At 33.9% G+C, this 13,967-nt stretch overlaps 1 protein-coding gene across 4 annotated transcripts; it reads left to right on the forward strand.

The window, feature by feature from the left end:
- The first annotated feature begins 7,269 nt into the window (after nt 1–7,269).
- Nucleotides 7,270–11,870, forward strand: LOC114370578 (hydroxyproline O-galactosyltransferase GALT6-like). Of its 4 annotated transcripts, none has more exons than XR_003657871.1 (6): nt 7,270–7,761; nt 7,834–7,876; nt 8,054–8,313; nt 8,401–8,568; nt 10,659–10,706; nt 11,506–11,870. XR_003657871.1 is itself a non-coding variant. In XM_028327974.1 (4 exons), exons 1-4 carry the CDS (start codon nt 7,703–7,705, stop codon nt 11,509–11,511), a joined length of 276 nt encoding a protein of 91 aa, XP_028183775.1. In that variant the 5' UTR covers nt 7,270–7,702; the 3' UTR covers nt 11,512–11,870. The 4 variants fall into 4 exon arrangements, 2 of the variants coding, with proteins under 2 accessions (XP_028183775.1, XP_028183774.1); XR_003657872.1 differs by having other exon boundaries at nt 8,054–8,103; XM_028327974.1 differs by lacking the exons at nt 8,054–8,313; nt 10,659–10,706.
- Nucleotides 11,871–13,967: the final 2,097 nt, after the last annotated feature.

The following is a 13,967-nucleotide window of genomic DNA, read 5'->3' on the forward strand; positions in this document are numbered from 1 at the left end:
TTCTTTAATCAATTCATTACGCACTAACGGCCACGAATCTTCCCCCATACCTAATAAAGCGGCAATGGACCGATATCCACAGTTACCGTCCGCTTTCACATCCACAACGTCACGAATGAAACCTTGAAAGAATGACGCAAATTGATCCAACATCGGGATGATCCTTGTTGGCTGACGCGGTTAAGAACATGATGCACTTCGTTTCACTGGAGAGTTGCTGCTTTGAACAGAATGAAAAGCATCAACATACTCCTAGTAAGACGGATCACGCTTTGTGGATGTTTGACTTCTTTTCATCGGTTTCTTCGGTGCACCTTTAGTGTTCACCTTTGACGGAGGAGGGCACATAGAGTTATGATCAGGGTATGCAATTTCTCGAAGTTTACTCTTCAGAGTTACTTTGCCAGCCACATCAAGTTCATCAAACCTTTTAGATATGACCTCTATTTCTTCCTTGATGGTGACTTCCGTCTCACATAACCCTTGTTCTGAAAAGCAAAGTCTCCTCCAAATAAGATGGACTGACTCCAATGGGATGCTGTCAGCAGTATACCTAGAAAGCTCACATGCACAAGGAAGGTCGTGCGTGCTTCTCATCACACAACCACAAGAAGAGAGATTGTTGCCGAGATAACGTAGACGGTCAATCTCAGAAACAATCTGATTTAAAGCATCCCTCGAAACCATCCCAAGAAGCCTCTTGTATAAGGTTTTTTTATATACATGGCCAACCACATGCGTACTGGTTTCAAAGGATGCTTTAATTTCGACGTGTTGCAGCGTGATCATGTTGTTCATGGCATCCCAAACACTACATAGGTCTCCAACGCTATTTTGTAGTACTCTTTTGAGAGCCCAATGAGCTGATTCAATCCTACATTTAAAATACACAACAAACATGAAAATATACAACAATTAAATACCATTTGATACTAATCGTTACTAACAAATAAAATCAGTTCTTAATACCTGTTTGTTGTTGTGTTGCCTAGGTGCATGACCTTATTCGTCCATGCTGTAATAAAATTTTCCTTGTGGGGGATAATCCATGTGTCGTTAACATAGTCAATGAACATCGGCCAAGGCGAACAAGCAACTTGAAACTTCTGATGTGACTCATGGAACTCGTGTTCGGACGGACAATCAACCAAAGTACCCCAGCTATCCATTACATAGTCCCACGCATTTTTTTCCCCGATTAAAGATTTGCACTTCGCCTTCACATTCTTATCGATATGAAACCTGCACAACAAATTAGTAGACTCGGGAAACACAGTTTTCACTACATTCATCAGTGCTAGGTCTCTGTCAGTGACAATAACAAGAGGGAGGCGATTGTGTCTTAAAAATAGGCCTCGAAATCGTTCCAAAGCCCATACAATATTATTAACACGCTCAGCCTCCAGATATGCAAACCCAGCAGTGAATGTCATCGCCGTTGGTGTCACTCCAACAAAGTCAAGTAGTGGGAGTCTGTACCTGTTTGTTTTGTAGGTACTGTCTATAAAAAACACCAGATGACATGCATTGCATAACTTTACTGCATCTGGGTGACACCAAAACAGATCACGCACCACAACTTCATCCTTCAATCTATGCCAATGAATGTATTGATCACGTTCGAGAAGCTTCACCAGATGCTGCATTTCGGTATCAGCTCTTCTTATTGAAGAACGATATGCACTTCTTGCATTGTAAATTTGCTTTATCGTGGTGCAACTGTCGGCATTGTGTTCCTTCAACGTTAGCAAGATGTTTTTCGGTTTCACCATCGACTTTGTCATATCAGCAATAATTTTCTTTTCTTCCTTAGTCAATCGCCCGGCGTATGGATGTCCAACTAAGGACTTCGCCAATTCATGATTATGAATCCCACATATCAACTTCACCATCCAACCTTCCCCTCCATGCACTGGTTTCCCACGAAGCCTGAAGGGACAACCACATTTCCTACTCCCGGTGTCTTTTCTAACGAATTCTTTATTTCTACACTTGTACGTACCACTCCTTTCACACCCAATTAAGACAAATGAACTTCTTCCTCTGCTACCGGTCTCTGTGTCAGATCTCATAATCACTGCAACAAATCCATTTTCATGGGCAACTGTTCGAGCACATTGCAAAACATCATCTTGAGTAGCGAATACCTACAACGCAACCCTAACATGTTAATTTTCATACAAACCATCAATTCAACCAATGACTCAAATTATCTATGATTACCTGAGATGTATTAAAAGCATTTGAACAATCGACATGTGGTTCATTCACCCCACATTCTTCTTCATTATCATAATCATAATCCATATGAACTTCTTGTGACATCGCAAAGTCATACCTCCATTGATCTTCGTCCATCTTAAGGACATATGCATCATACCCAAGTACATTCAAATTATCATATAACCACATCCAAAAATTTACTACACCTTAAATAACAAACATATTAATAGCATATATGCATCATACACAACTATATTAAAATTATCATATAACCACATCCATAAATTGACTACTTATTAACTAACAACTAATACAAATATATTCTAAATTTATAACTACATTATTTACTTAAACTAAACTTATCACTATAATAAACAGCTAATAAAACATTTTTGTACCATTATACATTTAAGTTACCTAAATCATTTAATATTATACCATTATACCTAAATAAATCAATAGTCCACAACATATATAAAACATAAATAAAAAAAATTATAAAACAGAAATATATATATATATATATATATATATATATATATATATATATAAATTATAAAACAGAAATAAAAAAAATGCTAATAATTTAACATTCCGGAAGAAGTTCTTCCGGAAGTTACTAAGACCCATTCCGAAAGAAGGTCTTTCGGAAGTGTTTTCCGGAAGCACTTCTTCCGGAATAGGCCTTAGTAACTTTCGGAAGTGGTCATTCCGGACCTTTCTCCTGCTGTGCCTAAAATTTCTTCCGGATACACTTTTTTTACGGTTTTTCTTCTCTAAAAACTAGTCAGGAAAGGAAAAAAATACTCATAAATGCGTACCTCCGACGAAATGGGAAGAACAGCCACTAACAAAACTTCAAATATGGAACACGGGACCACCAAATCTTCAAATACTTCACGAGACCACCAATGGAAACTGCAAAAGGGACCACCACCGAAACAACAGCAAGCAACCAAAACGGAAGAAACAAAGCAGAAAAGAAACAAGCAGAGAAGAAAGCGCAGTAAAAAGAAGCGTGTACGCGTTAATTTAAAGAAAATTATACAAGGGCAAAATCGTCATTACATACGCATTAAATATTATTTTATTTTTACTTATTATTATAAAATGAAAATTCTTTTTTCTTCATTTTGTTATAAAATAATAATCATTTTTTTTATATATTAACTTTTGTAATAGAAATTAAATGTTATCATAATAAATAATTTATATTTTTAATAAAATTTACGAATTAATTAATTTTTATGGTTTAAAAAACAAATTATAAATATTAGTCATAATTACGTTCACTAATTATTTAATTATTTATGTATAATAATATTAATTATTTTATAATTTAGTTTATCCATTAAAAGTAAATTATTACAAAATAATTTTTTTTTAAAAAAAAAGCTAACTTCTCGAAACATTCCGGATGACTTTCTTCCGGAAGTAGTTTGTGGGTACTTCCGGAAGTCACAAATTCTTCTTCCGGAAGAAGTTTTTCCGGAAAATTTCCGGAAAAAGGTTTTCCGGAAAATTTCCGGAAAAAGGTTTTCCGGAAAGTTTCCGGAAAAAAACTTCTTCCTGAAGAAGAATTACTAAAGGGCAGTTTCGCCACTTCACTGTTTGCTGGGTGCCCCAGCAATAATGCAGGGTACACGTAGCAACTCCCTTGAACGATACAAGGCCCCCTAGACAGTCCAATCATACATTTTGCTCCCCCGGAGGCCCAAATGATTTAAACGCAAATGCTGAAATGCTAATTGCTGCTCTAGCTTATAACAGTATAAGAAAATGTTTATAAAAAAATATTTTTTATTTATAATATTAAAAACGTACAAATTATTCAATATTTATTTTCTAACTAATAAAAAAAATAATAACATGTATCAAATGCTCTTTGATTTAATTACTATTCAGCAGAAATAAAAATAAAAATTGCTCCTTAATTACTACCGTTATAAGGCATTGTTAGCATGACACTAATTTAAAACATCTCACGTATGCAGTGTGCACTACTATCTTTGCCATGAATCGACTCTCCATTGCTTAAGAGACTGCACCGTAGCTTCTCAAAGTTTGGTATGCCTGCAATAATAGGCTGGATGCAAAGCACTTTCGGGCTAAGGGAGTAGATGAAATCATGAAAAGCAATCTTGGTAATACTATTGCCATAATAATGCTAACTGGTTTTTGATTTTTGGTGTCGCGGTGTCTACTCTTTGGAGAAACCGAAACAAGTTTATTTTTTCCAACAAGAAAAACCATGACAGCACGATTATCCATAGAATTGAAAACGAAGTGGTGGATATTAGACAAGCAAATTCTCTTGTGGCTGCACTGCCTATTCCAAACTTTAATCATTATACTATTGGCTCCATTTGTTGGGAAGCTCCGTCTGGTGATAAACTTAAACTTAATTGTGACGCTGCTGTAAATTTGAATGGTGCTGCCGTGTGTGGTGGTGTTCACCATTGTGGATCCGTTATTTTCGTGTTTGCAGCCTTCATTCGAAAGTGCTCCATCACTCATGCAGAATTATGGGCGCTTGATATTGGCTCCAAGATTGTTGTCTCCAAAGGTTATTCCAATTTCCTTGTTGAATCTGATTCTCAGGAAACCATAAACCTCATTCAAGAAGGGTGTTTATCTTCCCATGAATGCGCTTGGCTTGTAAATGATATTCTGCTTACTGCAGCAATCCATGATATTGATTCCTGGAAGCATATTTATATGCATAGTTTTAAAAATCTAACCGGTCAAAGTATTGAGTTATTGAGTCAATGATTGAACCACTAGGTCACTTATTGACTTAAATGATCCAATCTTTACTAAATAAATTAATTTTTTTTAATATCTTATCTTTAAAGAAATCATGTCACCCATTAATATAATTTTACAAATTTATTTTTCTTGTTCAAATTTATTAAAATCCATCCATAAGGTTCTACACCACTAAAGTAATTATATATTAATTTTATCAATTTTATTATAACAATAATATACATTTGAGATTAGGTATGACAACGGGGCGGGACGGGGTTTAGTCTCCCTGCCCCCCGCCCTCGACTCCGAAAGTCCTCCGCGCCCTCGATCCCTATCGGGGTCCAAAAATTAGACCCATTCTCGTCCCCGTTTAGGAATTAGGTTTTCCCGCCCTGTCCCGCCCCCAATCTTATGTTAGTTTTTTTATTCATAAAAATGGAGAAAACAAGACAATATTTTTTTAATAATTGGACCGAATTTAAATTTAAATTTCAAGTGAAAATTACTTGATTTCATTTATTTTTGGATAGCTTAAAGAAATAGTGATCATGACACCTTGTTTACCAAGGTTGAAATTTCAAGTGCTTAACAACATATTAAGTAAAAATGTACACAATTATAAGGAAAATAATATTTTCATGCATAAAACAAACACCCAATCCATTAAAATTATAAGTTTATAATAGTAATTTAAAATATTTATTATATTATAATAGTAGTGGGGCAGGGTCGGGGGCAGGGACCAGCATACTCGACCCCATCCTCAAACCCGATTTTCTCAATCGAGAAAGATCAGAACTCGATCCCAATCAACTCGTTTTTTTTCTGTCAAAGTCAAGGCGGGTCCAAGTTGATCTCCGCGGGGACGAGTATACTTGCCATGCCTATTTGAGATGTCTATCACATGCATAATTCTAGCTCTTTTTTTTTGGTACAGAAGGAAAAGTGAAATAGCAAAAAATAGAGAAAAAGAACTAAGAAGCTCCACAACAACCTCAAGAGTAAATAAATATATGATATATATTATATTTATGACATATTATATCAAGAAACTTATTTGTTGTAATGGTAAAATGGTTTTCCCATAAACTTATTTGTGACATATATTATATGATATATTATTATACCAATAACAGTAGTATAGACTAGTGAATTATGAAACAACTTTGGACAATGTGAAATAAACATAACACTACTTGAAACTTTACGTCATTCTTGTCATTGATCAATGCAATGACTCATGGTCATTGGATTCCTACCATTAGTTTCTACCTCCATGCAATAGCTTTAATAGATATACTTGAACAACAATAGTATAGACTAGTGAATTATGAAATAACTTTGGACATTGGATTCCTATCATTATTTTCAACCTCCATACAGCGGCAATTTAATTATTTGCCATAATTTTATTTTTTTTGCACATGGGCCGAATACCGTGACCCATGATCATTGGATTCCTTTTACGTAGCGGCTTTAATTAACAATCATGACTTTTTTGTGTGGGAGCATTTTGGTCATTTAATTAGTAACTATCTTTGATTGGCCTGAACTTTTAGTAGTAACTAGAAAAAAAAATCAATCTTCAATAGCCCCTTGTAAGGAACCTACTATGGAATTTGGGGTCCAAAATGCCAAATTCCATGTCTAAGTGTGGTTATTTTTATTTTTTTTCCAATTTGATGATTTTTAAAAATTGTGAAAAAAACAAAAAATCATAGATGTGTTTATAGACATTTTTGTGATGTTTTTCTAATTTTTACATATTATTTTGATTTATTTTAGATTTTTTTGGTACTTATATCAAATATGACTAGTAATTCAACACAATTATTATGCATTGCAAATTAATCCATTATGAACACGAAATTAAATACAAACATATTCTTAAACTTAAAATAAGATATAAAAATACTTCATCCATTACAAATTAAACATAGCTTAAGGATACTAAAAGTAAATAAAGGCATAAACACACTAATAGTAATATTTGTTTTCGTACCACTACTAAAAAAACTTTTAACGCCATCAATTTAACATCGGTTATATGAAAATCGATATTAACAAAAACACACTGATATTTTTGTAAATAAAATGTTATTGTTAACATTAATTTTAGAAAAATCGATTTTAACATAATGTATTAGCATCAATTTTTAAAAAAACAATACTCTCTAAGAACTAACAATATCAATTTTTTAAAAATTGATTTTGAACTTTTTACAAAATACCCTAGATACCCTCTATCTCTCGAAATGGGGTTTCGGGTTTAAAAAACAAACCGATGTTGAGGTTTTTAGAAAATACCCTCAGAAGCTCACTTCTTGGTACCTCTCTCTCTCTCTCAACCCTAAGCCTTCCATTTCTCTCTCACCTTCCTAGCGTCCTACTTGTGCTTGTGCGGCTAGTTCATGGAGAACCGCTCCTTCGACCACGTCCTGGGCTGGCTCAAATCCTCCTGGCCCAACATCGACAACGAATCCAATCCCCTCTTCGTCTCCTCCCCCTCCTCCCCCACAATCCCCCTCACTGACATCAACGGCCCGACATCGACGTCGATCCTGGCCACTCCTTCCAGGCCATCCATGAGCAAATCTTCAGATCCAACGACACCTTTTCATGCTCTATTTCACATGAGAGAATTTAGGAGAGAGGAGATGAAAAGGCATTCGAAGTTGATTTTTTTTTAATTTTCTTTTTTCTTTTTGGTTGGAACGTGAAACGTTCAATGACTTTTTGGTCGTACATGTCTCCTTCTACGACTTCAACATCCAAAGCTAGCAGTGGGTTCGTTCTTTTCTTTCTTTCTCTCCACTTCTTCCCACTTTCTTCTCTCATCTTTTGTTTTACTTTTTGTAGAGTTGCAAGGATGTTGAAGGATCTCTCTCTTCGTTGTCAAGAGGTGAAGTGATCGACAACACTCTCTCTTCTTCTGCTTCTTCTTCTTCTCTCTCTCTCTCTCTCTCTCTCTATATATATATATATATATATATATATATATATATATATATATTATTTGTATTCATTGTTGCATTCACATGCACTTGGATCGTTCATCGATTTTACTGTTCTTGTTCAGGAATTCACAACCACGGTTTCAGTTCAGCGTAATGAATCGACGGAATACAAGTTCAGATTTGTACTTTTTTTATTAAATTATTAGTTAGTGAAAATTTCAGATTGTGGACCATTTTTGCATTCGCGGCAGCTTAATGTAGACAAGAAATTAATGCAAAGTTGAAGAGGGAAGGGGAAATTTTTGGTGTTATTGTTATAGTGCCTTATTTGGATAATTATGACCTTGTTCTGTTGAAAACAATGGCCATATGTGAATATGGGGTGAGATATTGATTATTAAAAAAAAGAATGAGTTGTGAAATACAAATTCTTCAATGATATATAAGATTTGCTTCTTATTGTTCACAGGTACATACAATTTCTGCTGTCATGAAAGGTGATGATGACACTTTTGTTAGAGTGGATGCCGTTATCGATGAAGCAAGGAAGGTTCCAGATGGTACGAGCTTTTATATTAGGAATATAAATTACTACCACAAACCCTTTCGCTATGGGAAATGTACTGTGACATATGAAGTAAGTAATCGACACCCATTGCAATGCTTTTGTTTATAATTAAGGATTGAGAGTACTTTGGAGAACATTGGAATTTTGCTTTTATTAATGTCAATTAACAAAATGTCTATATTTTGATCCAAAAAATGCCTGAATTGTCTATTTTCTTCTTAGCTTCGGCTTCCCATTTTGTCATGCATTCAACCATCCTGTACTCTCCTTTTATAGTTAACTACTTAGCTCCAAGTAGCAGTTGCAACCTTGAATTTGTGGATTGTATACCATGGTCCTTAAGTGTGTTTTGTCATATTTTGATTGATTTAACTAGGCCCCATACTTTCATACTGTGACCATATTAAACTTGTATTGTTGTTGTTGTTGATGAAAGTCCAATAGAATAATTATATAATAATATTTTAACCAACCAACCAGTGGCCTGACCTGTAATAACAAATAAATCTAATTATATAATAATTATATAATAATATTTGAACCAAGCAAAGCAATTCTGAAGCACGATGTTCCTTAATGAGAAATATAATTATAAGCATGATGCATACCATGGCTAAATGAATTGGTTGCAACCTGAATCTCATGTGGGTAAAGATCTTCCTTGGTGACGTAGGGGGGGGGGGATGCAATTGCATCTATCTATGAGACAACTTGGGATATTGTGGACCCTCGTGCAATGGATCAAATTAAATAAAAAATATAGAATAATATTTAATTGATTTAAATTTGAATAGTATAGTATAATTATACAAAAATAATAGTATAATTAGATTTAATAGGAAGAACTATTCATACTTACAACAAGTATAATGCTAATTTCAAAATTGTTTCCCCCTTATAAATGTCAGACATGACATGTAAAATTCAATCTATAGGAGTATTAGTGTAGGGAAAATAGCTAACATATATTTTATAACCAGTATTTGTGTCCCAGGGATTTGCATGCAATCCTTTTGTTGGCTGCTCACCTCATATCACTTGCTTCATTTGAACATTATAGTTGGTGCAAGTAGGTATAAAAGTTTTTATTTCATTTTTTTTACACAGAAAATGCTAGCAACCCCCTTCAACCATAGGTCAGTTGGTGAAAACCACTCCTTGATTTAAAACTCGGTCACAAGTTAAGACTTCTTGAACTTACCAAACTGTACATATTGACTCCCTATAGGGGCTTTCTGCACATGCATGAGGCGTTATTTGTAGTTTTGCTTTAAGAGCCTGCCCAATTTAATGCAATAAATAATGAGAACCAACAATGCTTTTATGCTTTTATTGTACCAAATGTTCAGCAGTGTAGTTAGATCTGGACCCATTTACTCAAATTGAGTCAGTTCCTATTTATGAGTGAAAAGTCTGAATGTACATTTTAGTTTCGTGTTTTACATGAAAAATGAAAGACGAACTGGAAAGTCATAATTATTAGAAAAACTATGGTACAATATAGGAAATTGGAAGTGCTTTTTAAATAAAAAATAATGTCTATTAATATATATGTATGCCATGAGTAGTATGGGATAGGGTGAATAGAAAAAAACCATGATCCTTGTAGATATTTCCTGAGGTACTTGTTGGTTCTGGCACCAATAATTTTGCTTTTCTACTTTCACCAGAGGCTATCCTTTGGTGCTTATTGCTTATTACTAAGTGTTTATTGCTGGTAAAGTATTTCTCATTGTAAAATGATATTACCCCTATAGCTTATCAATTATTTTAAACTTTTATCATTTAATTTGTTCACATTATCTTGGAATTATAATAATTATACAATATTTTTTTTGCAACCCATAATATTTTTTTGCAACCCATTATATTGATTGAATTTGAATCAAGAAATTGATTGCTTTTATGAGAAAGTTTGCTTTGTGGTATAATCTTTTCTCCTTTCCATATCTAGTTTGACTCACCTTCACCAATTATAATTATGTGCCATGTTTCAGCTGCATGTGCTATGCCATATATATAGACTTGCACTTGTTACAATAATCAGAGTCTTCAATTCTAATGTAATATGATTATAAGTATTTGTGCATGTTTGAGGCACATTCTCCCCAAGTATGCCAATGAGAATGTCTCACTAGTTTCTTGGTTTATTGGGCTAGATGTGGAATAAATAGATGATCGAAGACTCTGCCGTGGCACACCACCTGGTGAAGATTTTTCTTGCATTTAAAGATTATATTGACTTGTATATGTGAATCATTTATATTAAGTCAAACTATTCCTTTGATCTTTATATAGTTGTCATCATTTTAAGTTTATCTTTTTAGTAGTTTATCACCGTCATAATAATGATTATATGACTATTTATATTAATTGTCGATATAAGAAAATACCAAATATAGTTAATAGAAGTACATTAAAATTTTTATTTAAGCTTTTAATGCGTCTTTAAAAATTACGGTGAGGGAAAAAATAGGCCATATTTTTTTTTAAAAAAAGGACATTTTACATCGGTTATGTAATAAATGTAGAAAGTGATTATACAACATCGGTGATAAGCAAAAATGATGTGAAAAAGGTACTTTTTACATTGATTTTAGAAAAAATTGATGTTGTAAGTATTATACAACATTGGTTTTGGAAGGACCGATATAAAAAGTGTATTTTCTACATTGCTTTTGGTAGAATCAATGTGGTTTTTGTTGTTGTATAACATCGATGTTGTTTTTGCTCACATTGGTTTTTCTTAGAACTGATGTTGGTTTTGCATATTTTACTTTTGTTGGTTTATTTTTTACTATACAACATCGGTTTTTAAAAAACCGATGTTGTATTGTGTATTTTAACATTGGTTCTTTCAAAATCGATATTAGCGTTGATACTTTTAATGTCAGTAGTTTCATCATTGGTTTAAAACCATGTTGAATGTCCAAAATAATAAATGTTAAAAGTGTTTTTTCTAGTAGTGTTCTCGTCGACGTTGTTAACATTTTCAACTTCCCACAGGTTTAGACTTCAATCAAGTTGTTGTGATAGATCGTCCCACAACAGCCATGACTATGTTTAGAGATCCTTCGCAGTAGCATATAACTCAACTGCGGTAAGGTCTAGATACTATCGGAGTGTATGGAACATTGTTATGATATCATTGTCTTCTTGAAGTTTACAAGTTGTATAACGAAATATTCCACCGACATATGATATCGGCAAATGAAAAAGGATCTCACTTACTATTTTCCCATTGCCTTGATTGAGCTTGTGTTGTATGGCTTGCTTCAAATCATGTAGTGTTGTACATTGAGTAATTTCAATTGGCTTTGGATAATATAGATAACAGAATAAAATCCATGGCCCATGCTTAGTTTCTCTGACCTCCCCATTGTTGTAGACAACCCTGAATATATGTGATGAACTCATGATTTACTTTTCGCTTATTGATTTAACTCTCTCACCAGTAATCTTTTGATGGAAAGAAAGATAGATGACCTATATGTAAGGAGACATGAATGGACAAATCAAGATATAGGATTCTAGGTAAAAACAAAGGGTTGAGATTGCATTGACACCATGAAGGGCATAGTTTACACCAACATTTTTGCAAACACTGTTCACACAAGAAGGAATCTCACATAGAGTTGTAATTGGTCATTATGCACAAAAGGATAAACAACTCAATGATTCTTGTAGCATTAATAATAACCACATTATCATGCATGTGATGCGGACCATATGTTAGTGTGTAGTCATTCTAGTTAAAAAAAGTAATCAATGGCTCGGATTGCACCGATAGATTGAACGGGTTGGATCACATTCATTTGCATGCATACAACTATTAACATGTGATTAAAATCACATTCAAATATAGTTTTTTGTGCAACTGTTAAAGGATGATGAACATTGCACTTTTCATTTTTAAATGATCAATATTGCCATGACGTAGGTTTCAACACAAGTATAAATATGCATAGTAAGAGGCAACAACATACACATACAATTTCTTCATCGAGTAAAACAATTATATTTTTCAATTGATTTGTGTTTGTCGTGTTAAAAAAAAATGGAGTTTTCAATGTTGCTATGGGAACAACACAAACATAGATTTACGCATATACATAACATGGTATGTTAAAAAATGATTGTTTTCATTATTTTTATTTATATAATTTTAAAATATAATATTGCTGCTAACAATTATGGTTTAATGCTTTCATCAACAAGATAATGCATAAAATGTCATTGTTTCATATTGTCATTCAATGCCTACATTGGATCCTCTAATGGAACCATCGTTAGAGGAAGTTGACTTTGCTTAAGTAACAAAATTGAGGCACGTGAAGATTGATCACCATTTTGTAACTCAGCTCGTTGAAAGATAGGGACCTGAAACTCACACTTTTCACCTTCTAGTGGGAGAATGTACAATAACATTAGAAGATGTGGCAATTCAGCTAGGACTGCGTGCGGATGGAAAACCAATTATTGGACCAACTTAGTTTGACTGGAAAGACATGTGTTATACTTATCTAGATGTTGTTCCACCAAAAGGAGATGCAATAGTAGGGTCGATGATTAAACTAAAATGGTTGTGTGACAATATGTCACTTTTACTAGAACAACCAACACAACAACAATTAGAAGCTCATTGCAGAACATTCATTCTTGGATTGATTTGGGGGGGGGGGGGGGAGGGGGTATTGATGTCTGATAAAACAGGTAACAAAGTTCACCTAATATATTTAACTCTGTTAATAAATCTTAGGTGTGCAGGTAGATACAGTTGGGGCTCTGCTTGTTTAGCTACACCGTATAGAGAAATGTGTCGAGGAATAATTTTCGATGCTAAATGCATGAGTGGGTGTACATCATTGTTACAGTCCTGGGATGATATTGTATTCCGTTCGTTGCACTACAATGCAGCAAACAACCAATGTATCCACTAGTACTTAGGTGGAGTTGGGGTGAGTTACATTTTGCTGGAACTCCTCACGCTAATGTTATTGGTTTGAGAGAAAGAATTGATAACATGAGACATGATCAGATATAATTTATGATAATTAGGTATAAATTAGTACTATAAAACTTAATGAAGTTTCAAACATTGTAATAATATTATTTAATATTACAGTTTCCCATATCTTCCTTATGTCCAAACAATGCCACTACAAGCATTTAACAATTCATACATATGGATTGCATGCACTGCATTGGTTCATTATACAGTGGTTGTCTGGCAACAGACATATTGGGTGAAGCTCCAATTCGATTTATGCCAGGATGTACCGAAATCACTTGAAAACTTAAGTAAATCACACAAGGTGGACATGTGGGGACACACTGACGAGAACAAAGAAGAAAAATATGCTAACTAGATAAGGTTTTGGAATGAAAGACAATAAAGAGTCTTGGTAGGGCAACCTATGCAGGGACTTCTACATCAGACTCTTGAATACCTTCAATGATACCATATT

Source organism: Glycine soja, chromosome 10, assembly GCF_004193775.1.
Source record: "Glycine soja cultivar W05 chromosome 10, ASM419377v2, whole genome shotgun sequence".
Classification (NCBI taxonomy): Eukaryota; Viridiplantae; Streptophyta; class Magnoliopsida; order Fabales; family Fabaceae; genus Glycine; species Glycine soja.